This window comes from Falco cherrug, chromosome 11, assembly GCF_023634085.1.
Source record: "Falco cherrug isolate bFalChe1 chromosome 11, bFalChe1.pri, whole genome shotgun sequence".
NCBI lineage: Eukaryota > Metazoa > Chordata > Aves > Falconiformes > Falconidae > Falco > Falco cherrug.
The window spans coordinates 29,309,007-29,332,692 of record NC_073707.1 but is presented as its reverse complement, the minus strand read 5'-3'; the positions used below and the strand labels follow the sequence as shown (position 1 = coordinate 29,332,692).

Below are 23,686 nucleotides of genomic sequence, written 5' to 3'. Positions count from 1 at the left end.
AACATTTCCATGCAGATACACAGCAGAACGTCCAGCACTGTTTCGGAGGGCTGCAGGTAGCATTTTCCCCTTTCAGATCACTTAAGCAGAGAGCCAGAGTTGAGGACCTGGCTCTTGTACTCTGGATAAGGCACTTGCCTCACACGAGCAATACAGCACCAGGTCAGCGTGCAAGAAAAGTCTGGATGTACCTTTTCCTCCTCATTTATACCTAAAGGAGGAATAGTTCTCTAGCAATTGTGCTTTTTCAATCTGAAGTGATCCTCCTACAACAGCTTGTGCAGCTTTATAAATCGCTTCACTTCACATCCTCCCTTAAACTTACTAGTTATGGCCACGTAAGTATTTTGAAAACATTCAGAGGTTTACTCTATTTCAAAATAAACTCAAGGTGCACTTCAAAGGGGCATGGAAGATATCCATTAGAACTTGTGAAATATTACCATGAAATCACAGCGATAAAATTTGAATCTGTCCATCAGCAGTTCTTAACCAACTACACAGACAAGCTTTGACAATCCAGGTCTCGCGTGATTCCAGTCCCTGAAAAAAAAAAAGTTGCCTTATGGCATGCATAGTAGACATCACTAGCGCTACTGGAAGAGTTGTTATCTTCTCTCTTCCTCCCTCCCAAAAGGGTACCAATATAAAAACCCTAGTTACCTTAATATTTTAAACTCACACTGTGCTGCATATATCTAAAGTGAACCTCTGCTCCAAACCTGGGAATACTCTAGCAGTAAAAACGTATTAACTCACCACAAAAAGAAGATTAAGAAAGAAGTGAGATTTAGTTTCTATCAAAAACAAAAGCACATCTCACTTCTGGGGTTCTCTATTATTTTGTCAAAGACATTTTAATAGAATTATACTGGTCTAGTATTAGATCACAGCCAAAAATCTCAGTTTTAAGGAAAACCCCTCATTTTATACTGAACTTAACTGCCAGTAGCTTTAAGCACCCAAATAATTTTAATTTTTCCATTTAAAGAATGCTCTGCAGTTCTAGAAAGATGAGTTATGCATTTTTGTTCGCATACAAGAAGACAGTCTAACAGATGTAAACTATTTATTGAATATTTGCCACCAATATTGTTAAATACATAATCTTGCAGTTTTTCCGCTTTCAAGTTAAAATGTCAGAAACAGAACACCAAATATTTACAATTCTTATAAGGAATGTTACATAATGACACATTAAGGCGTAAATTCTTTTGGCTTATAATTCTGAAAAGAATGATAATAGCAAAAAGTGATGCAAAATTCTTCATTGTGAGATTATGATTAAGCTACAATGTTTTACAAAAATATGGTGTACGATGGCAATAATCCCATTCAAAATCCTGCATTAGGCCCCTCAAGAGGGGCTGATAATTTATACAGTCAAAACTTTAAAATTTACATATAAAGGTACCCTATCCACCATTGAAAAGTACAACTCTCAACATATACAGTTTTCAGGCCACAGTTTTGAAGGTCTGGAGTATCAAGTTGGTTTGATGAATTAGTCGGTTGGCACTTATGAACACATTTATTGCCCTGTTAAAACAAAAAGATATTGCTTCAGACATTTTTAGAAACATGTCATTCAATAAATACAGCATTAAGGTCAGGCAACTAAGTATATTGGCATCTAAGCTCTGCAAATTGGAAGCATATTGATGTTTTACCATATCATAATCTACCTGAAGCTTACTGCTGGCAAACAGATAAACTCATTTGCATAGACAATCCTATAAAGACTATGTTTATTGGCAGGAACTTGAAGGCTTTGGCTCTCGATCATCATTGACATCTCAATCATTTAACCCTGAGATTTTAGCTAACTAAGAGTGGAGCAGATGATCGTTAAACACCTGTTCTTTCCAAAGCTGAACACTTCATCTCCTAGTAATTTCAGATTTTGCAACTCTTTCCTCAGGAACTGCTAAGCATGCATGCATATGGAAACAACATACTATTTGAGTTATCTTTTTGCTCCGACAGACGTGTGAGGTCACAGAATTTTTCAGCTCAGTAACAAAGTCTGTGAGCATGACTATTTTGTTTAGCGCTGTAACCTTCTGGTGGGAGCAGGGTGTCTTATTCAGCCTGCAGTTCAGACAGATATAAATTACTTTTGATTCCACAAGGACATGGAATAAAGGCCTTACCTGGGATTTCTTGTAATATTGATAATACCTAATACACTAAGTTTACACCCGCAATACACAGCACAGTATTCACTTCACATAGGGCTAAACAAAGCTGCTCTCCTTCAGTATGGCTGGGGTACATGCACAACACATCCAACCTCTTCCCCATTTTTTCAGTCAAACAGTTTTCAAATGAACCAAGACTGTTTAGACCTTGTTCATACGAAAACTTACCTATACATCTGTTCAGTAATCATAAAGCTACCAAGGCCTAAATTTCTCATTTTAGTATCATAACCAAATTTAGCCCAATTTCAATGGTGGGAGTGGGGAATGCTTTCATAGAAGCCACGTAGTATTTACAGCTGGTCTCAAGACTTCCCTCTCCTTTGATAATGCACCATCCCCTGAGCGCTCTTGGCCTTTGCCAAGCTCAACAGACCAGACATGAAAGTTAGTTCTCATCTTTGAAACAGCAGCACATAGAACACTTTGGTACTGTCAAAATCTGAGGGGGATACACCCATCATCTGAATAAGTCACTACAGCGAGATACGCATGAACAGTGACATCAAAAATCCGAGGTGAAGACTTGAAAAAAGCCTCAGTCTGCAGGCTAAAAATGTTCAGATATAAAACTATTAATCAGCTGAGTAATTCCAAATACTGCAAACCACTATAAGGAACCTTAGAGAAAGGACAATAAAAATGTAAATCAAAGAAAAAGCTCCGCAGCTGTTAAGCGTTTGCAAATGATATTTCAAATAGGCAGATTACTTTTTTTTCAGTTAAGCATTCAAAAGTTTTTTTGTCCTCTTATATACACTGAGGAAAACCACACAGGGGCCATGAAATTTATCTTTACATATTCAAGCTCAAAGCTAATACTGCACACAGGTGTTGTATGGTGGTGCATTTAACCAACTTCCCTCTCCTCAAAGGTGTTAAAAAAGGCATGAATGTATTTTAAAGCAGCCACAATGGTCTGAGGACACAGGTGAGGAAAAAAACAGGCAAGTCCTGAAGAAGGGAGTTTATGCCCCAAAGTTTATCCTGTTTTCCCCTGTTAGTCAACAAGGCCTTTCATTATGTAAAACGTTAGTACAAAAGCCATACTTACTTTCCATCTTTAAAATAGGTTTTCAGAGTATCACTGAAACTTTTGGAGTATTTTACAAACTCTTTCTTTTGGTGCTCAAGTGCCTAAGAAAACAAGAACACCAGGAGCAGAGTCTTAATTCACGTATTGTTCGGTACAGTGAGAATCTTGAGGTTAAACCAGTAAGAAAATTGGCTAACATTACCTTAGATATAGAAGTTGATTTTATTTTTTTTAAGACCTACCATACAACAATTCTTTTGTTAAAGATATTATGTTATTGACCATTTAAGCTCTCCTATTCAGCCTCTGATCAAAAGGATATCCTTCCTCTTAACACTATTAAAAACATTGTATAAAAATAGTTCTTGCACATACCCGCCGGTTCTGGTATTGGTATTTCTTGAAGACATTATTTACTGTGTCAAGAAGTTCCTTTATTGCACTCGCGATGTCCCTATTTGGCAATAAAAAAAATAGTTGTAATATCCTTAAGCTATCCTATTTAGATGGAATTTAATCCCCTTCTAGTAGTCAAATACTTCTTAAAACAGCCTCTACAGAGCTAAGTGCCAGACAAGATGTAGCAATACCAAATGCAAACAGCTACACCAGTGACACGGAAATTCAAACTAGGAATCAGCCACTTAGGTTCGGTCTAGCAACGTGGGGCTCTTGTTAAATATCCTCAATTCAGTCTGCTCATTTATGAGAGGTTCAGGCTCTCTTCCAATGGGAACAGTGCTCCTAGCATCTTCTACAGCATTTGAACATTCAGACCTAGCTAAAAAGTTTGACCCCTCAATCTGAAATAAAAAATACGTAATACAGTACTTACTTGATTGTCTGAAGAAACCTCACTCTGTCATTGATCTCATCAGGAATCTTACTAAGAATCTGTTTAAGTGCTCGTGCCTTTTCATTAAGATCTTGGAATTCTGGTTCTGGTCTTTCAATCATATACTCTTAACAAAAGAACATATTCAAATATACCATTAGTTTTTCCTCCAAGTCCCTAGTGACAGCTAAAAACACTACTTCACAAAATGCAGCAGTATTGCCATACTATATTTGTAAGCTGAACAGCCCCGAAGTAGCCATGGTTAGAAAAGTGCAATGAATATGCTCTGCATCAATAGAACCACAGTGCCAGCAATAATCTTTGTTATTGCAAGTTGGAAAGAGAGCCCATCTTACCTTACTTGAGGGGCACTGAAGACAATAATCAAATGCTGTATTCAAATAACTAAGTCTGCTGTATACTCCCTTTCTCTGACAGTATAACTACTGCTTTTAATTTGAAGCAGAGAAAAGGAAGGTGAATATTATCCTCCATACATGTTTTTTTCTGGTCGCTAGCATTGCGAACTGAATTATACACCCACATAAACACAGTTTTAAACATTCATTCTCTTTCTTTCTCTTACTAGTCAAGTATGGGGGTTTTTTTAGGGAGGTTTAACTTCTCAAAAAGAGATATTCAGGAAATACAAGTATTCTTCTATCATGCTGAAAAAATCTATTAAGAAACAAATAACCTCTTCTGAAAATGGGCTTAGAGAAATGCATGTTCCTAGTTAACAGTGTGATTAAAAACACATCTACTCAACATAACAGATGAGATATTACCTTCTACATCATCAGCTGCCATACGCAGAAGAGACTCTGTGAAGTTCACATCCACACTTTTTTTCTCCAGAATTTTCATAATGATGTCCTGTGTAAGACCTGGATTTTCTTTTTCAGCCTGTATGGCAAAGAAAATTTCCATTCTTAAATATGCAAGACTGCAAACACAAAGGCAGATTTTCACATGACTCAGTTCATATACTGTGGGACTTTGCTAGAAATTTTAAAAGTCTAATGGCTTTAGACTAGCACATTACACTGAAAACCATTCTTCCACTACAACATCCATTTTTCTTGGACTGCATCAGTGACTTTGTATAAGCAACTTTTCCAATAAGCCTTTCCACTCATTTCAATTTGAATAAGAAAGTTCTTCATGAAATTTTATATTCTGTTTATTTCCATAAACACTAAGCTTTGAGACAAAGATATATCCATTGGGATTTAATTCACTCAACAGGTGCTACTCCCCCATCTTCCACATGCCATTTTGTGAATGTGCCTCTTATGAATCACATCATATGCTCAATCATCATCTTGGAATTGCTTTTCCAGGAAAAAAAAAACCACCTTCTGATTCATGACATATCTAAGTAAAGCTAAGCTAGACTAACACTGAAGGTATTCACACTACCTGCACTGCTATCAAAAGATTATGCTGTGTCGAGTAAGAATGAGGCTGTGTGGTTTTTTAGCTAGCACTACCATTTCTACCAATATCTCAGGTTTTACATTATTTGCTTTCAGCTTAGCTCCTTGCCACCAGTCATAAAAACATTTAACTCGTACAAGCTCTAGTTCAGACTTAAGATTATCTAGGTACACTTCAATCTATGTGTAGAAACAAGGAAGTATTGCTCAGTTGCATAGTTCACATGTTAAGATATGTCATGTCTACAATTTTTTTCATTTAAAGTATTTCAAAAGATCACCACTTCAATAAAGCAATAAAAGGAATATCTGTATCGTCATTCTTTAAGAATGTATAGAAAAGTTAGAAGAATCTTTTTTCCATTTACTTCTGGATGCAAATACAAACATTGAACTTATCCACAAAAGAAATCCCATTACCATTCACTTTGTAAACCATGCTCAAAGTCTGCTACATGCCTACTTCTCATGAACACCTTTTCTACATAATCTTGTCACACTTAGACTAAGTTTATTAACTTACTACCTTCACTGACTGATTCCAGATTTAAGCTTTTGTATGTACTACATAGGCAAGATTCTGTCTGTTTAAAATTGCTCAGTTTACTCGTATCATTCAGATTTCTACTCATAACATTTGCAGACATCTCAAACTTACAGTCCATGCAATTCTCCACTTAATTTTTAGACTCCTGGATCAAGGATGCAGTTTTCAAACACAAAGATACAAGGAAACAAGACAGCTGAATTTTTAGCTTCATCGTTTAGGGTTTGCCTTACAAACAATCATTCTTCAATACAAGTTACTTCTCACCTTAATAAAAGCTGCTCTCAGTGTCTGAGCTGCAGATAGATTTACTCTTTCTAGCTGCAACAAAAGTTTATAATTATTAGCAATTCTAATGTTATCAGAACAGAACAAGTCAAGTACTCATGCCTTGCCTTATAGAGCATAATGAAAAAGGGAGTTGACAAAAGCATTTAAGCTACTGGTCTGTTTGAAGGAGAGATACTATGAAGTTTAACCCCCAAGGAAACACTTCCTCCCAAAATAAAAACATAAAAATCAAACATGTCACTGGAGTTATTTTGCCTTTATCCAGCCTACAGCAGAAATCTGACAAGCTTTTGAGAACTCCTTGACAATGTCTAACACTTGCAGAAAAACACATATCCTATTGAATGATAATCATTAGCAGTAAAATTAAAATGTATGGAGCTGACAGGCACACGTTCAACTGTACATTACTTCCTGCCACAGAATGCCAGGCCTAACAGTTTTTGTTAAAATCTTCTGTAAAAGGTAAGAAAAAGAATCAGGGCCAAGACAACTAGCAACCTTTGATAAGCATGAAATTGTATTCATGGAAAGAACGGTAAAACAAAGCATAGAAACAAGATGGTGTTAGACACAAAGCTTTCTCAGTCAAGATGAGCAACCTGTTACTATGAACATATTTCCCCATGTAAAGGGGATTATTACTCCAAAGCAAAATGTAGCCTACCTCGTTAAAGACAGGGTACATAACAGCATAGAGAGGCATGGAAACCATAGAAGTGGTCTCTGCTTCATTCTTCATCTCTTCCATTGTCATCCTCATTCAAAGACCCACTTCCCTAAGAAAACACTATCGAAGCAAAAAACTCCTCATTCACTGAAATGTTTCTTCTTTTTCCTCGTTGTGCAAGAACACTTGAACTTGAAAAATATATTGTCCTTAGGTTGCGTGAGGAAAAAAAACAAAAGCACAAACACATAATTATGAATGCTCATGACTGACAGGTTCTAAAAATGAAAAGGCACAAAACACCATTAGTTTGTTACTGCCTAGAAACTAGGAATTACTTACGACATGAATTAAGTAAATATGGAATGACTACTTCACGTAACTTCAAAACCTGAACTGAAATCTATTAAGTGAACAGATACTTTAAGGAGTAAGGTTGTTCCAAAAATGTTTTACTTCAAGTTCTTACGGAATGATTTTTCCCGAAAGAAGTGATTTTATTTGCTATGTATTACAAAAATCTTGCCACTGCTCGTAAGCAGCAGTGTGATTCCTGACAACTCACATACAGAAAAAGCTTGAGAAGCATTACGTGCTGTAAACCGAAAACCCATACAGATGCATTATGGCAACTAACATTAAGACTACCTATAAATACTCCATATTTTTGCATACATATCAAGCTGTGATTCTGCTGGAGATCAGTGCCTACTTTCTACCCATCTGAATTCCAAATACCACATCTTTGGTTTTACATAAGCAAAAGTCTTAAGTCATGTTTCCACTCAGGGTGTGTCAACAGCTATGTTAACTCAATGGAAAAATTATTGTTCCAGTAACTGAACGTAGGTTTTGGAAGTTCTCCACCCAGTCCAACTCATCATATCCAACATAGAGTGATCATTGCTCAGACCCAGAAATAATGTGGAAAAGAAAAAAAAGTCACCCTACAGTTCATAAGAAATCCTTGTTACAGCCTGCTATATCTTCTGTCTGTAATATCCTTTTAAAATATTTTATATAACATAATTGAGTTTTAGAGACCTAAAGTCCACGTTAGGAATAAAGGCACACAAAAAGGTTAACAGTTTAAATTTTTAGATTTGCTTGGAGTATGTCATGCACTAGAGGAGTTTTTTTCCTCCTAACAAGTTTCAAACATCAGGCATTTATACGTTTACTTAATGACTTTATGGATATTTACTAAGAAGTGAAAAAAGTGAATTTTTTAAGAAACAGCAAAAGCTACTATAGTAATTAATATCACTTCCCAATAGCTTGAACAGGTTAAAAAATGCCAAGATATTTCTTCAGGCTATATTCCTCATTATGCTCTGCACTGGCTAAAAATCTTCAGGCTGTTTAAATAGAAGGTTTTTGCCCAGGGCAGGTATATAGTAGTTTTGCTATAATTATAGAAGTGAAAGTTGTTATTGATTACAGTAAGCACAAAGAACTTGGATGACTACAAATATCACACACATTCATCTGAACATGCAATTAGGCAGCATGAATATACCCAAAAGTGAGAAGAACTGGTCACACTACAGAAACAGCCAACAGTTAACACCTGATTTGAAGAAAAATATGTAAGTATTCTAACAGGAACTACTTATTGCAAAATCTCAGCTGTGCTTCTCTTACTGTTCCACCCCTTTAACATGACATACATGAGCAGATTCCTATAGTCACAGAACAGGATTACCTTTAGAAAGGGGCCTGTATAGATGAGATACATCCACATGGATGGAATTGTAACAATCAGGACTCTCACATTTTTATCACCTACCAGTAGATATTTTATGGCTGTCAAGAACATAGAAGAATACAAGTGAATATTCATCATTCCTCGAAAAGCTGAATATCTTTAAAGAACTTGTTTCAGAGTTACATAAATTCACACAAGGTCTACTCACATGGGGGGAAGAAACTTGTCTGAACAAGTTTTCACTCAACTGCAACTACAAGCTGTCCCATTTATTATACATGCATATTCCCTGCACTAACTACTCTGGCATGTAAGGGGCAGAGTGGATGCAGAGCTGTTTGTTTTACTGTTTAATTCTCTCTTTCTGCAAGTTCAGTAAAAATATATACTCATGCAAGATACTACAATAGCAAGCACCACTGAAGACAGGATTTAGAGTTTAATCTACTGGAAGTTTTTATCTGGAGTACTGTATTCTCGACAGAGCAAGTTTTTTAAAGTTATATCAGGTCATTGAACATTAGAATCTAGTCTGCCCAAAAGATTTTTGAACGTAGGAAGAAGGGCAAAAAAGGACAAAATAACCATTACAGACAATTACTTGGTTTTTATGGGTTAGCAGTATCCTCAAAGAAAAGGAAATACTAACTCAAGTGATGGATTTTTATTATGATGAAAACCTATTACACTATGGACTATCATGAAGAACTCATTTTTTCCTGAAGAGCCATAAGCTATCGTTATTAATCCATGGTACTGTTAAACCCCCATATAAAAACAATTTACACCATCTATTACCGCTTTACCACACACTGACACCCTTCATACAAAACACAAACCCTTGGATTTGTATTAACACAGAGGATACAAGTGTTGTGACTGAAGACAAGAGAGAGATTTAAATACAGATGAAGAAATACTTGAGAACATCAAATACTGTTGTTGCCAACATATGAAAAGAAATATATTCAATATATCACACTGGTTGTTCACTAGTCAAGAAATCTTCCCATTTTCCAGCAGATATATCAGGTAGCATAAGGCTGTCATGCAAGTATCTGGCTGCTAACATTGCCACGCTATTTGTCTTTGCAGCTAGGGATCTCCTTCACATCTTTCGGATGCAACTTAGATGCACTGCAATCTTTGCTAGTGTTAAATAGCATGGATAAAAATCTTCAAAAAAAAACCCCACATTTATTTGCATTACAGAAAGATAGTTTGTCATAGCTGCACTAAATCACATAAAACTACCTTTGAAGAAGGGTCTCGATCCTGATTATGGACCAAATCCCCATGAAAACGGAAGTTTCTGTCCTAACTATTTAAATCAATTATTAGAAAGTCCACTAGCCTTCAAAATGGCTTTACTAAAGCCAAAGTTTAATGCACATTATCCTGCAGCATCTAGGAGCTTTCACTAGTTCTTTTGGTATGTGACCAAAAGCAGACATCTGCATAGCTGCCAAGCTTTATGATAACGCCGTCTTCTAAAACCTTAACTTCAGTCCACTACAATCTCAAGAGAGTCTTGAGACAAGTTTACCCTAGTTTCATCTGCTAATTGTTTTTTTTAACTTACTCAAAAAAAAAAAAAAAAGGAATAAAATTCCATGGGAAGGTGACCTATCAGAACAGCCAAATGTAGTCACATTGTTCAGAAAATCCTGGCAAAATGCTGTAAGATGCAAAAAACCAAGGTGTTACTCTACTTGGCAAACTTGTTAATTGGTCTGAGGAGGAAAGACAAGAAGAAGCTAGGAGGATACTGCCAAATATTAATCTGCATGGAAGTCTGATCTTTTTTTTGGTTACAGTGATCCCACAGATTCAAACCTGTGTATGTGCAATTAGAATCATGCTACAACAGATAAAATCAACCATCAGAGAGAGTATACAGAATGATTTAGGGAATTTGAAGAGAATCTAAATCTGAAAACTATGCTAAGATGCCAGTTAATGCAATCCTGGCTGCTCATTGTTAAGCCATGAAGTGCACCAAGCTGTATTCCAAGAGATGTACTAACACGGAGTATATGCTTTCACTGTCAGTATAAATCTTACATTCTAAGCTTTAGGCTCCAGCACTAAAATATTACCCCAGCTATTCAGCTAACACTGTGAGAACTGGTACATTTTACAGGAGAAATATATTTGGAAGGATTCTTTGATAGACCCATTCCTTCGTATCTATCCAATAACATTTTACATCATTCAGTTGAACTTTAGCAGAAGAAAACCTACGGTAAACTTCCTGTAAGCCAAAAAGGGTAAGCAGCAAAAAACACTGCACTCCCTAAAATATACAATTAGTTTTATCAGTACCTACAGTGATAATTTGCTTTCTCTAACCTGTACCATTTACTGACAGTTTTGGTCATGTGCTAAAATTAAGTGGCAGAACTGCAGAGCTACTTGGTAAGAACATAACCATTGCAGTGACTACAGAGTGCAGTTATGTGCCCCAAAACCACATCTGCTCATTGGACAGTGCAAAAACAAGCAAGGTATCCATGAAATAAAGGTTTTTAACACCATCTCTTGAAACAGTGTTTAAAGAGAACAGAGCTGTATCTAATGATTATGATTTTTTTAAAAGTTTTTAAAATAACAGTAACATTAGATATAATTGGCACAATCTCAATTATTCTTCAGCTGTGCCACCAGTAGATCTACCTATGCGCTGTTGTCTTTATTCCCTTCTCCAGGCTCCATTCACCTTAGATCTGCAAAACCTTAAGCACACAGATATTAATCCTCTTTTTTAGAAAAATACTAAAGAGAAACAAAGCCTCCAAAATGATTATTTCAGTGGTTGGCTTCCAGCAAAAATTACAGCTCTATTCCTGCTAGAAAAGACTATCCTTGCTGCCATGAAGGTCTGCTCCACTTTTTGCAGTGAGGATTCAAGACGAGGTCTTAACCTTTAACCTGATCCAAGACTCCTGAGTTACCAGAAAAACTAATTTAAGTTCAGGAAAAAAAGAGTGGGGGAAGGGAAGTAGCAACATGAATTCTATTCCAAATTCAGAGGCAAAAAGCTTGGCTTCTATTTCTAAGGACAATGTGCATGGGAGGTGGGAGTTTAGGTAATTTACTAACTGCAGTTGCAAATCTTACAGAAGAAGAAAAATAAAATTGCCAAGTTCGCTTTTTAACTATACATATACCCCATGCATAGTACGTTAACCATCTACTTCTTATTAAGGGTCACTTGGAAGTAATCAAAAAAACCCACACCTCCATGTCAGACGGTAACTTACCTGCCACCGCTGTATTTCAATTACAGATTGCAATTACCTCCCATTGTGTAACTTTGACTGTATGGTACAAAGCTTAAAGGCTTTGCGCTTCAGATACAGAGCTACTTTTCATCTTTTAAAAACTGACATGACTTCATGACGGTATGGCTGAATTCATTGGAATGGGCATACAGATCAACTGTTGATAACAAGAAGCTCTAAAAAGGCACTCTACTGCACTGATCCCGTATTTTACTCTTACAGCCAGCAGTTTCACTGAAGACTCAATAAAAGGAATGTCACCAGAGAACAGCATCGAAGTGTTTAAAGTATGTTTAAATGCCTCCTGCTAGGGTAGAGAGATGCAATTTTCAAACATCTCCACACACATATAATAGTCACTTACGGTTCAGCTCACTCTGACAAAGCATAACTGCTTATGTGTTTTATTATTGTAAGAGCAATTCGTATGACTAATTCCGAAATCAGATGAACTTGCAATACCCACGATGTCTATTTTTAGAAAGACAACTTAAAAAAACAAAATCCAAGTCTACTCTGAAGTCGGGCTTACAATTAGTTCATGTTCTTTTGCAATGCTGAACTCCAAAATGGATTTAGTCTGGCTTTTGTGTCTGCCTACAACATGAGAAACTACAGCCTCGCGGATGGTGCTCCAATTTCACTGGGTAGCAACATTAAAATATAACTGAAACAGGTCACGGTTCTTAGCATGTATGATCACAACAACATATCCCCGTTTCTTTTTTTTTTTTCCTCTTTGGGAATATGAAAGTAGAGCTGTTACTCTATCAAACGCTAACAGGTAAGACACAGTTTCAAACATCCAAACACATCCCAACAAGCAAACAGATACCAGAGAGCAATTAGTTCCTCTGGTAACAGGAACTGGTCCCGGGTTTCAGCCATACATCTGTGCCCCAGCAGACAACCAGCCCCACTCACCAGTTACACCAACAACCTAATGGGTGACCCAGGCACCAAACGTCCCCCAGACTGGTCCGTCACCAGGAGGAGCACAGCCCGGCGGGGCGGCTGCTCTCCCTGCCCGCCCTCCGGCTGCGGAGCGGACAGGAGCCGGCAGGAGCCGGCAGCGGGCAGGAGCCGGGACGCCTCCCGCAGACCTGAAGCGGCACTGACCGCACCGCCGGCGCCCACCGGCGCCACCTGATAGCGCTCCGCTCCGGCCTTAGGACGAGCTAAAAATAATGCACATCCGGGCCTGCACCGCCGGGCCCGGCCGTGCCCCCGCTGCCCTCCCGGGGCTCGCCGGGCACCGCGGGGCGGCCCGGGCCCAGCGGCCTCCGACCGGGCAGCCCCTCCGCTGCCCCCGCCCCGAGGCGGGGAAGGCCCCAAGGCACCCGCGGCGCCGGAGGGCTGCGGGGAGGACGGGGAGAAGGACGGGGAGGAGCCCTCACCCCACTGCACCCCCGCCCCAGGGTGAGAGACATCAGGTCAACCACCCGGCAGCGCCGGACCCTCCCCCGGGCAGGGAGGGAAGGGGCATCCCCCGCCTGCTCCGCACGGCCAGGCCCAAGGCCGCGCTCACCTGCGGCAGCACCTACCGGCGGCCCCCGCTCGTCCTGCCCGCCCCCACCGCCGCCCCTCAGGCAGGCCCAGACACTGGGAAGAGCTCCCCGCTCCCGGCGCGGCACAGCCCCGAAGGGCGAGCCAGGCCCTACGCCCGCACCCCGGCGGAACCCCCCGCCCTCCCGGCGCGCTCGCTTCCCCGCGGCCACACGCCACGACAGGAAGGCAGCGGGCAGGCGCGGCGTGGCACCTCACCTCCCCCCGCCCCACGGAGCCCTCGGAGCTCTCGAGTGGGCTTCGCCGCCGCGCCGGAAGCGCCTGCAAGGAGGAAGCGTCCGCTGCTGTTACCACACACCAGGCGTTGTCCGGAACTGCCCGGCGGCCGCGCGGGCCCCTGGGGCTCGTAGTCCACCCGCCGCGACCACGAGCCCCACAATGCCGCGCGGCGCAGGGCCGGGGGCGGAACCGGGCGGGAAGGGGAGGGCAGAGGGAGGCGGGAACACCCAATCGGAGCGCGGAGCTGGGCGGGTAAGGGGGGGGAGATTGAGACAGGAGCGCCCAATCGGAGCGCGCAGCTGGCGGGGTGTGGGCGGGGCCTCCGCGGGGCGGGGCGGTGAGACTACCCCGGCGGTGGCGGCGGGGGGAGCACAGCCGCGGCGGAGCGCGGAGCTGTGTGTTCGGCGGCGGGCGGCGGGTGGGGGTGTGGCGGCGGCGGCGGCGGGCCGGTGAGTGCGCTGTCCCTTCGCTGCTGGCGGTGTGTGCGTGGGCGGTGGCTCTAGTTTATTTCTTCAACTGAGTGAAGCTTTCTGTGGCTGTGCACGCGTGTCCGGGTGTCGGTAGCGGAGCAACGCCTGGCCACTCCAGGGGCCGCCGGTGGGAGCGCCGCTACGGCCCGGGCTGGCGCCGAGCGGGAAGGTGCCGCCGCGGCGTTCCGTTAGCGCCTGAGGGGAGGGAGGCTGCGCCCGCCGCGCCGCCCGCTGCGGCGGGGAGAGGAGGCGTGTGGGCACGGAGGTGCTTCCCCGGCGGTGGGAGAACTTGGGAAGGGGGAGAAACCAGCCCGGCACCCCGCGGGTGCTGGGTCGCCCTTTGTCTCCCGCCTGCCTGCGCTGTCCGCCGGCGGCGGTGGGCGGGAAACCGCTCCCGCCCCTGAGGAGCCGCAGCCCCGCTCGCCAGCCTCGGCGCTCGGCACCAGCACTTTGTTGTCAACTTGGGCTGTGGTAAGTGTTGCGGCGGGACTTCTTCAAAACCCGTCCGTGCCGAAGCAGGCGGTGTCGTGAGGGTCTGCGTGCCCTTTGGGGTCGCTGCCCGCCCGGAGCGCGGTTCTGAGGGGCTTCCCTGGCGTGTGGCACGCTCCGTGCTGTCAGCTCCCTCCCTGCGCCGCAGACCGTACGTGTGTGCCGGGTGTTCCCTCTTTCGGCTGTTCAAACAATTAAGTAAACTTGTGTATTATGTCGAGGTAATTGTCCTGGTAAGCCTGAAGATTTAAAGTTTTAAGTTAAATTTAAAATGAGCTCAATTGTTAAAATGTTAACTCAGTTCTGGGTTTGTGTCTGCGTGCCTGATGCATCAGTATTAAAAGTCGCTTTTTTTTTTTTTAAATACTGCTGCCTATTACCTAATGTTAATGAGACACATGAATTCCGATGCGAACGTGTGAATGAACAGCTAGGGTATTAAACTTGTCAAACGCTGGCTGTAACTTCTCGCAGCACTGAGACGGCAAAGTGGGAAGACTGTGATGTCTGTGGGAGCAGGCAGATCATGTGCATGTAACCAGTCCCCCTCGCCTTCACGTAGGTGAGCAAGAGCACTACGTAGAAAAAAAAAAAAAAGAAAAAAAGTATCTGGATTATTATACTTTATTACGTGTACTGAATTTTCTCCTCCCCCTGCCACTTTGTTTTAATTGGGTCTTTGTATGATCTCTCACATATCAAATACTCCATGGATCTTGGTATTACAGGGCTACTTAAAACTAGAATAGTGTGTACGAATTGTCTAATATTAATCACCTGCAATCTCTGATTCCTCAATTCTTGTCTCATCGTTTTTAATGTGATCAGTAGTTCAGTCTAATAGAAAATGATGCTATTCTGCTTAGGTGAGAGACATTTACCAAAATCTCATAACATACATTAAGTCAAATGCATGTCTGTTGAATTTTATCCTTTCTGTGAAATCGGTACATTTTAAAGTTAAGCTAGAAAGCCACAGTCCTACAGGTGCTAAAACTTAAAATAAAGTATATTATCTACCTCCATAAATTCTGTAATACTATTCCAAATTCTGTCTTCTTTTTTATTACTTTTTTTTTTTTCCAAATCAGTGGGGTCTTGGACCAGATTCATACTTTTTAAATTTACATCTATTGTGTTTTTCATAACAGTTGTGGGTTTGTTGAGTGTAATGAGGAACAGTTGCTGAGGTAGGATGGAGGAACAGTTAATGGCTTTTTCTTTAAGGTATGGGTTGTCTACAGAATTACACAGGGCAATTTAAGAGGTAATACAAGGTGAAGGCTTGTGGCGGTGTTAAGTTTGCTATTAAATGTAGTCATGAGTTCCAAAATATATCTTTACCAGACTTCCTATGCTCTATGTTCACATTCTCAAGTTCAGTTTGAGACTGAGTTTGGGTTTTTAAATTTGCTTTGACTTTGTCTCTCCATCTACCATTTTCAGCAAATGATTTGTTCACATGTATGTGAAAATATTCATGAAGCTGTTGCTCATCTACTTTCATATTCATTGTTGAAACCACACAATATGCTGTGTGTATGTTAGCCTACTGAACGCTTTAGCTACGGCACTGCCGGCTCAAATTGATTCCAAAAATGGTTTGGGATTAATGCACCTTTGAGTTGCTAAGTGACTTGCTTACTGTGGGAGCCTGCTGATGCGGTGTGTTTTTGTGTATGTTTTAAGACTTGGGTCTTTTGACCTTTTCTCATCCCATCCTCTCAGATGGAAGAATGTGTATATATTCATGCATAGTCTAGCAGAATTCTAGGAACACTACATTGTTGGAGTAACTCTTCTGAAATTTATTCTGTAGATGTAAATGCTGTGTTTATGTGTAATTTAATTCAACTCCTAATCTCACAAAACTAACAGTGGCGAGGGGTTAGTGCTTAGGATTAATCATATCAAGATCTAACTACTCTTGGCTCTTTAAAGTCCTTTTCAATTCATCATCCATAAAGACACATTTTTGGTGTAGCTGAATACATTTAAAAATACTTTCTGACAATCCATGTAGGCAATATATTATTCTTGTCTTTGTAAAGCCTAGGTCAAATATGAGTTATGTACGTCTGTCCTATGCTCAGTCTTTAGGTTGTCCTCATCTTAATTTTTCTGGCATGTAAACAAGTCTTCAAAAATTAATGTCTAGTTTATTTTATATACTCTTGCACTATCTCTGGTACAGTCAGTATCTCTGGTTACAGGTCGGTATAATGGGCACATGGTAGGGAAAGACGTCTATATAGTCAACTATGATTAGCGATAGCTTTGTATTTTTGCGCAAATACTTGAAAGAGCAGAGTAGTGAAATTTGGAAATATCTCTTAAATTCTTGCATTTAATTCATGTCTTTCAAGCACTGCTAGTCTTGTGAACTGGATGATAAAAGGTTAGTGGAACTTGGGAGTGGGGAGAAATAATGCAATATGCGTTCCTGCAGGAGGAAAGGAAATACTTTCTGAATTTTGAATTATTGACTTGACAGAACAAGACATGTTCTTTAAACTTCTGGAGATAATGAAGCTAGCCACTTTCAGACAAATAATAATCCCACAATTCAATAACAAATGTAAAGCTTTGGACTTATTTTACATCCCTGCCGTTTTGACTGCTTTAAATTACCAAGTGCAGGTGGAAGTGAAGTGTGTCAATCACATTAGGAATATGGTGGGGGTTTTGTAGCGTAAATACCTTAGTACGGTCATTGGAAGGGGGATTTATGTTGGAGAAGGTCTCTAACAATACAGTACTGTGAGAATTTAAGTTGATTAATTCCTATATGAAATATTTTCAATTTCCTGACTTCAGTGAAAGAATACCATGTCGTCTTTTTTCACTTTGCCTCCCACAAATTCTGTTTCTAAAAAGATAACCACATATTGTACTAAATTTAAATGTAGACAAGATAATCTGCATTTTGCTATTAAGTAATGCGACACTGCGTAGCATTACTTTAAAATTAAAAGCTTCAATTTTGTTTTCCATTAGTCTCACATGCACACATTCCACTTCCAGTTGATCCCTCAGCCAAGCCAAGATCGGAGGTAGGTGCTGGAAGTGGTCTAGTGACTCTGCATTTCAAAGCATGAACCTTCCTGGTAGTGCAGCCACTGCTTAACTTGGCCTGTCTGTGTAGCAGTAGCGTTCTGTTCTGCCTGTTTGTGTTTAGAGTAGTTCCGAGTGGCATCTCGTTTGGTGGCCTTAATAATGTGTGTATGATAAAGAATTGTTCTTATGTGGTATGATTAAAATATCAACTGTAAGGTCACGTTCTGCTTTGTTTAATATACTTCAAAGCTAGTGATTATGAAAACTGCAGACTGTGGCTAATGTGATAAAAGCTGTGTGAGTTATCCGCATCCTTTTTTTGGTCTTTAGGGTCATTGCAAAGCAGCTGTAGCTATGAGAAAATTTCTTATTGATACAAGCTAATGAGTTAAATATGTGTCTGGTTTTGGGATTAATAAGGTTTGACCTTCTGGGTTGTAAAGGATTTTTGGTTTAGTTGAGTGTTTAAATATTATGATAAATCTTGAGAAATACTTTTTCAGACTTGACACTATTCCTTCAGGAAGAATCAATAATGACAAGTAATATACCGTCTAGAAGAAGAGAATTAAAATTATGTGGTTGTACTCGGTTTTAACCAAATAGCTAGCCTGTTAATCAGAAAATACCTTTCCACTTGTTTGTGTACTTCAGCCCTGCAATCTTGAACTATTACAGTTATGCCTAACCAAATAATTATTTAATAATGTAAACTATTTCCACGCTGCTGTATATGTCTACAAATCTAATGCTGTGATGATTTGATGGAGCTAATGCACAATTGGCTGCTTTTAGAAAGATCAGTTCTGTCAGAATTGTAGCTGAGACGGTACCATGTCTGCAGTGGAATTTCTTAAATACACAAAACCAAGCACTTGTTAGCTAGGAATGATCTCTTCCAAACCTCAGGGAAACTTCGGTTCCTGTGCTCTTCTGTTTTCATCTATTTTTGTCATCCATGTGTCTGTGTGTGCAGTGGGTTTGGGGATTTCCTTGTTTGAAGAGAGAACTGTTGTTTCCTTTCTAACTCTTTTGAGCAACATATTTAGCCTTTGGTTTTGTTTTGCTTTTTGAATTCTGACTGAATTCTGAGAATTTTGCTCAGACACCACAGGAAAGCGAATGCTTTAATTGCCCTTGCAATAAGATAATAAGTCCAAATGCTTACTCTCTAGTTGCATTTTGCATCTGCTACTTTTTGAGCAGCGACGCCTTCCCAGCCCTTGATTCTCCTGCAGAAGTTTGGAGTAAGCTGGAGAACTTGGACATCTATTCTTTAATGTGACTTTTTTTTTAACTGACCTTGTCATGTCAAGGCAATGTTAGGAGCATGGGTACTTTGCCAAAGACAGCCTGTCTGAACTCCTCATGATCACTTAGCCACTGGGGATTGCCTCCTTCCTTGACAGTATAGCAAAACGTCATTTTTCAGTTAATGTTTCTGTCTGAGGTGATGTTCACTGCCCCAGTTTCCCCATACATCTCAGTTATGTAATTTGTAGTTACAAAGAGAATAGGTTTAAGGATTTAAGACATCTTTTTTAATTGGTACACTGAGACTGCTCTTTTCAAATGCTTTTCCCCCCCCATTTAAATTACAGCAGTTCTTGGAGCATTTAATGATAGTGTACTTCCTGTAGCCATTTGAATTCACTGGAGCAACTCATGTTTTCTTGATTGGTTTTTTTTTTGTGGTTTTTTTTTTTCAAAAGAAACTGTTTTAAGCTATTAATCGAAACCTAAGACAACACAACTTAGTGTAGACCAGGTCTTCAACTTGAGATCCTGTTGATCTAAAGGAAAGGTGTGGAGGTGCCTACCCAAATTGCTGTGAGTATATGTAAAGCCTGTAGGTGAACGATAACCTTTTCATCTGCAAAGAAAAATGAGAAGTGGGAGGAAGAAGAGAGGGAAGCCAAGTTATTTTTACTGTAAATATGTCAGTTTATTGACTTGTTAATTTCAGATTTATTCAAAAAAGCAGGAGGAGGAAACGGTAATGTCTGCCAAAACCAAAGTAATTACTGGGAGTTGAAAGATGTCTAATGATTCTTACAAGTACTAAAGAGGAATAAACTATTCTCTTATTAAACTGGATATGGACCTTTAAAACCCTGTAGTAATCCTGCTCTGTCTTAAAAAGCATGTGTGCTTACATATGGTGAATAAAAACATCTTTATTAAAGTAACATTGTTTATTCACAGTAACATTACAGGCAGCAGGTGTTTTTGTTGTTAAAAAAAACCCCACACCACCTCAAAGCTGACTCCGCACTTGCCAAATATTACCTGAACGTTTATTTTGTAAAGCTGATGTTTGAGCTGAAGAGGACAGAATAGACTTTCAGTTTGATCCTTAATGTCCCTGCTACACCTTCATGGTCCAGCATGAAAAAGAAGGTCTTGTTTCACGACTGCATGTGCTATGGACCATCCTTTTTCTTTTTTTCTTGTCCTGTAACTCTGGCTGTGATTAGTTCAGTCACAGAATTCACAAACATGTCTGTTCTTTTATCTAAGGAAGTTATCAGTGGAGGTCTGGGAAGAAGAGAGCAGCAGTGTTTGAGAATCTCTTAAGAGAAGTAAGGCAAGGTGTTGAAAAGAGCAACCATCTAGCACTTGCATTATAAACATAGATGTGGAGCTGAACCCTTTTAATTCAACACTGTTTTGGTTTTTGGTTGCTATGATCTCATTTTCATCCTGCAGCAATGTTGATCTAAGTATTGCAGACAGAGATTATGTGTTGTCCATAACTGATAGTAGTTAAGGTCTGGAAGGGATGTTTTGCCTTTGCCTTTCATCACTCCTCTGCATCAGAATTGGGCCTTTCCTCTTCATCTGCTTGTCTGTTTTTATCAGTCTCCTTCAGTGCTCAGGCTTAACCAACCGTCCAGATCTCCCTCTACGTGCTGTAGCGTTTCCCCTGCTATGCCCATGGTGCTTTTGCTCCTGCAGTGTGTGCCTGTAGATCTTTGCTTCTTTTAATCTCCAAGCAGCATTGTCCAACTCCTTAATTCTGCCATCTGAACATGCTGCTGCAAGGAAGCAGAACTGTGAGATGTACTAGATGTGGCTTTCTTTTCAGAGTAAGCAGGAGTAGTTTTATTTATACTGGTTCAAACAGAAAACAGTAGTCTGTGAAATATCCCACCCCCATGTGAACCTGTCCAGAAGTGGTTTGGTTTTTTAAAGTTTTTGGTGGTTTGTTTGTTGTTTTTTTTTATTTAAGCCAGAGACAAGGGAATGGCTAATGAATAACGTCTTCCCACATCTACCCCTGCCCCTCATGTGACAAACCTGAGTGAGTCAGGTGTGTAAAGAGCATCTCTAAATAGGAAATAGGAATTCAGCAAGACATGAAGTAACATCCTTCATAGAAGGAAGAAGCCTTATAGGACTAAGCAGCCTGAAACAGTGTTTGTGGTGCTTTGTAGCTCTGAGCGTTCTCATTCTTCTTACTGGGGATAGGTTCTGAATGTCATGAGTGCCTGAATGCAGCTCCTCAATTCACTGTCACCTGTGTAGTCGCTGCATGCAACAACTGTGCTTATTCTCAGTTTGTAGGAGAGAGCCTTTGATTAGTCCTCCCCAGCATCTCTGAGGCATAGAAAATGTCACAGTAGCACAGAAGCCTCTGTGGATTTCAGAGCTTTTGGAGTCTCCACCTGCACAGAAGCTACTTGGCGTCATCTGTAGGTGGCAGCTTCCATCTGCGCTCCCTACCATGTGTGTGCTGAAATACTAAAGAAAGCAGGGCATTAGATCTACGAGGAGATACCAAGAAAACCAAACATGAGAAAAACAAGCAAGAAGAAATCTCTAATTACGGGGGATATGGAGCAGCAGGGCATATAGAGAAGATACCCATGAAAGTGAGTAAGAAACAAATTGACTGTAAGTGGATTTGTTTTGAGGGGATGATATGCATGAAGCAAAAAAATGCCACTGGTGATTTTTCGATACAAATGTGTGGGAGGAGCATGTACATACAATATTAAAACACAGTACACTTGTGAATTGCCACAAGTGATAGTAGGTCTTCATATATGAAGTGACAGCAAAATACCTTTTAGCTTCAAGAGGACAAGCTTTTACTCAGTCACTGTGAAAATAAAACCTTGAAATGAAGGTAGCATATTTCTGTACAAGGACGCTAGGATATCTTGTATTTGGGAGGAAAGCAACGTAAGTTCAAATCTGCATTTAAAATTGTTACAAGGAGCTAGGTCTAATACCTAGCTCTATCATCTTTACTTGTAGTGAAAGTCCTATGGAAGCAGCTGTATGATAGTGTGTTCCCACTATTTGTCATTTTGGTATTGGTAGAGACTAATTGAATTTATATTCACCATTCTTTGCTAATCCTTATCTATGTAAGTATCCTGTCTTTGAGTTATTCCTTAAGAATTGTAGGGCTTTAGAAGAATCCTCAGCAATATTGCTGAAGCACTGAGAGAGCAAGGACAAAATTAATTTTTTGCTTTCAAAGGCTCTAGGATTGTTCTGGAAGCTCAGAGAAGGTAATGCTAATGGACAGGATAGTTTTAAAGGAAGAAGAAAAAAATACTGGTTTTTTAGATTATTTGGTATAGACAAGTAATTTAATCTATACTTGACCTGCATTTCTCCACCATTAAACAAAAAGAGACGACTCCTACTCATAAAATAAAATCCAGTAATGCGTGTGAGGCATGTGGGTGTTAGTTCGTTAAAAGGTAAAGGTTTATTTGAATGTGATTAATACTTTTAACAACCTTAATGTGTTGTATAATAGAAGTCATGTAAGCAACTAGGTGGTCATGTAATTCATCAGACATGGTGGTCTTTGCTATCCTAGAGCAGCTTGGTATAGATTTTTAGAGATACTAAATCATTCATATTAATTACTCTAAGAATAAATGGTAACATTTATCATAGACTTCCTGTTTTTATTTTGTAAATCTTTCAATGCAATGATGGAATAATGCTTTGAAAGCCAACAATTGCAAATCTGAGATATTGTTTGAATTGTAGAGGCATTTTGCATTGTCCTGATCAAAGTAACAAGTATCATAAATAGACTTACACAACACATAAATATTATGTACGTTCAAGGAGGCCATTAGAATACATCATTTATTTGGAAAATATTTGAGATAATGTATTGCTCACTCATAGAAAAATTCAATGTTGAGTTGAATTTCAATCAAGACTGTGAAAATACTTGATATCCTTTTGAAACAAGAAATTGTGCCATCACTGAAGTCTTGCAAGGCTGTGCATAGACAGGAAATGGCGTATTAATATTAAATTTCCATCTTTTCCACGCTTGAATGGAGTAGATCTGAAGTCACTTCGTTCAACAAAACAGCAATTTGGAACTGCTTTACAGAGTTCACTTGAGGCAACCTGCTCTTGCTAGTTCCCTTTAAATATGGATTATGGAGACTACTGAAGACTTTTTCATATTTAAATTGCCACTAGTTTTATTTTCTTACATTTTACCTGGTTGACTTGGGAAATAAATTTTTTCTGTCTTTTGGCTTACACAAAATATAGTTAATTAAGATATGCTATACTTTCTCTCCAGAGTCAAAGTATAATGTTCAGCTGGCCGACTTGCATGAATAATCCATCACTGTGTATCATTAATTTAGAAGACAAGCTATGGTAATTGATGTCTTTATGCAAGCTATGGAAATGCTTAGGGAAATCGCTTATTTTCTTGTTTGTGCATTTTTTTACGTTTGTTTTAGAATATTTCTAGGCCTGAGTAGTGTTGGGTTGTAGCCTCTGAAACAGATTAGCCTAGATTAACTGTTTCTGTGGGAACAGAACCATTTCTTGTTTTTGAGTAAAAATCTGAATATTTTTATCTGAAAAACTATT

At 39.9% G+C, this 23,686-nt stretch overlaps 2 protein-coding genes across 8 annotated transcripts in view; one reads left to right on the top strand and one right to left on the bottom strand.

Annotated features, from left to right (window-relative positions):
* Positions 1–1,052: 1,052 nt before the first annotated feature.
* Positions 1,053–13,955, bottom strand: PDCD10 (programmed cell death 10). Of its 4 annotated transcripts, none has more exons than XM_055723379.1 (9): positions 13,774–13,955; positions 8,728–8,828; positions 7,020–7,231; positions 6,329–6,382; positions 4,864–4,981; positions 4,073–4,199; positions 3,613–3,691; positions 3,256–3,338; positions 1,053–1,539 (listed from the first exon to the last, which is right to left on the bottom strand). In XM_055723379.1, the coding sequence occupies exons 3-9, from the start codon at positions 7,113–7,115 to the stop codon at positions 1,458–1,460; spliced, it is 639 nt and encodes a 212-aa protein (XP_055579354.1). In that variant the 5' UTR covers positions 7,116–7,231; positions 8,728–8,828; positions 13,774–13,955; the 3' UTR covers positions 1,053–1,457. The 4 variants fall into 4 exon arrangements, with proteins under 4 accessions (XP_055579354.1, XP_055579355.1, XP_055579351.1 ...); XM_055723380.1 differs by having other exon boundaries at positions 13,779–13,955; XM_055723376.1 differs by lacking the exon at positions 8,728–8,828.
* A 203-nt stretch (positions 13,956–14,158) lies between these two features.
* The window catches only part of LOC102055821 (neuroserpin), a 50,790-nt gene continuing 41,262 nt past the window's right edge, over positions 14,159–23,686 (top strand). The window contains exon 1 of one of the 4 annotated variants that reach the window (XM_055723374.1): positions 14,159–14,248. The gene's annotated coding sequence lies outside the window, so the exon portion shown is untranslated. Of the gene's footprint in view, positions 14,253–14,358; positions 14,741–15,193; positions 15,321–23,686 lie in introns of those variants that run through there. The other 3 variants (XM_055723375.1, XM_055723373.1, XM_014280662.3) reach the window with 3 other exon arrangements.

Coding starts and splice junctions, on each gene's coding strand:
- PDCD10 (XM_055723379.1), bottom strand. CDS start 7,115: ATGAGGATGACAATGGAAGAGATGAAGAATGAAGCAGAGACCACTTCT. Junction 6,383..7,019: donor TGTACCCTGTCTTTAACGAG/GTAGGCTACATT, acceptor CTTTTGTTGCAG/CTAGAAAGAGTAAATCTATC. Junction 4,982..6,328: donor TGAGAGCAGCTTTTATTAAG/GTGAGAAGTAAC, acceptor TTTGCCATACAG/GCTGAAAAAGAAAATCCAGG.